This window comes from Cystoisospora suis (assembly GCF_002600585.1).
Source record: "Cystoisospora suis strain Wien I chromosome Unknown contig_4052, whole genome shotgun sequence".
Classification (NCBI taxonomy): Eukaryota; Apicomplexa; class Conoidasida; order Eucoccidiorida; family Sarcocystidae; genus Cystoisospora; species Cystoisospora suis.
This window is the reverse complement of record NW_027156845.1, coordinates 11760-12365: the sequence shown is the minus strand read 5'-3', so window position 1 is coordinate 12365 and position 606 is coordinate 11760. Positions and strand designations below refer to the sequence as shown.

Genomic DNA, 606 nt, shown 5'->3' with positions numbered 1-606 from the left:
AAGTCCCAATCCCGGAGCAATATCACTCCTCACGTCCTTCCGATCCGCCTGCTTCGACGGTTGAGACCACGATGGGTCTTTCTTGCTGACCCTTACACCAACCGGGGACGCCAACGGTTGGTGCAGGCGCTCCTCTCCCGATGGCCTATTTTTTTTAGAATGCCTCAGACAAAACGGTACTGACGCCAGCGACGCGGTCCAAACGTCAAAATCGAAGGAGATCCTTGCAGGAACAATGCAAGCCGGTAAAGCCCTGATAATACATCCTATGCGGGTACACTCTCCCAGCAAAGCTTCTCCCGACGACACTTGTAAGAAAGAAGACCTTAGTCCCTGCAGTTCTCCACAAATCCCCCAGCAGTAAGCTAACATCACCAATACTCTCTCCGATTTCCGCCGTGTGTCAGAAACTTCAGTCCGCCAGGCACTCCGGATCAACGTCATGCGCGCCCATCTTGTTGAAGATAAGGAGAGACTTCCCAACTCCACACTATGAAGATAGTCATCCCGCCAGACGACTTCTCTCCTTGATTGGCTCTGATGCATCTGGAGGCTGGCCCTGATGGAGGCTCCTCTCCGAGAGCGTCCACAGAGCAGCTCCTCGGT

General features: G+C 53.8%; 2 protein-coding genes across 2 annotated transcripts; one reads left to right on the top strand and one right to left on the bottom strand.

The window, feature by feature from the left end:
* Window positions 1-2: 2 nt before the first annotated feature.
* On the bottom strand, window positions 3-571 carry CSUI_007591 (uncharacterized protein; the record flags this gene model as incomplete). The annotated part of the gene is made up of 1 exon (XM_068067736.1): window positions 3-571. A coding segment is annotated over exon 1 (543 nt), but the record flags the coding sequence as incomplete, so codon positions are not given.
* CSUI_007590 (uncharacterized protein) lies at window positions 42-598 on the top strand (the record flags this gene model as incomplete). The annotated part of the gene is made up of 1 exon (XM_068067735.1): window positions 42-598. A coding segment is annotated over one exon (141 nt), but the record flags the coding sequence as incomplete, so codon positions are not given.
* Window positions 599-606: the final 8 nt, after the last annotated feature.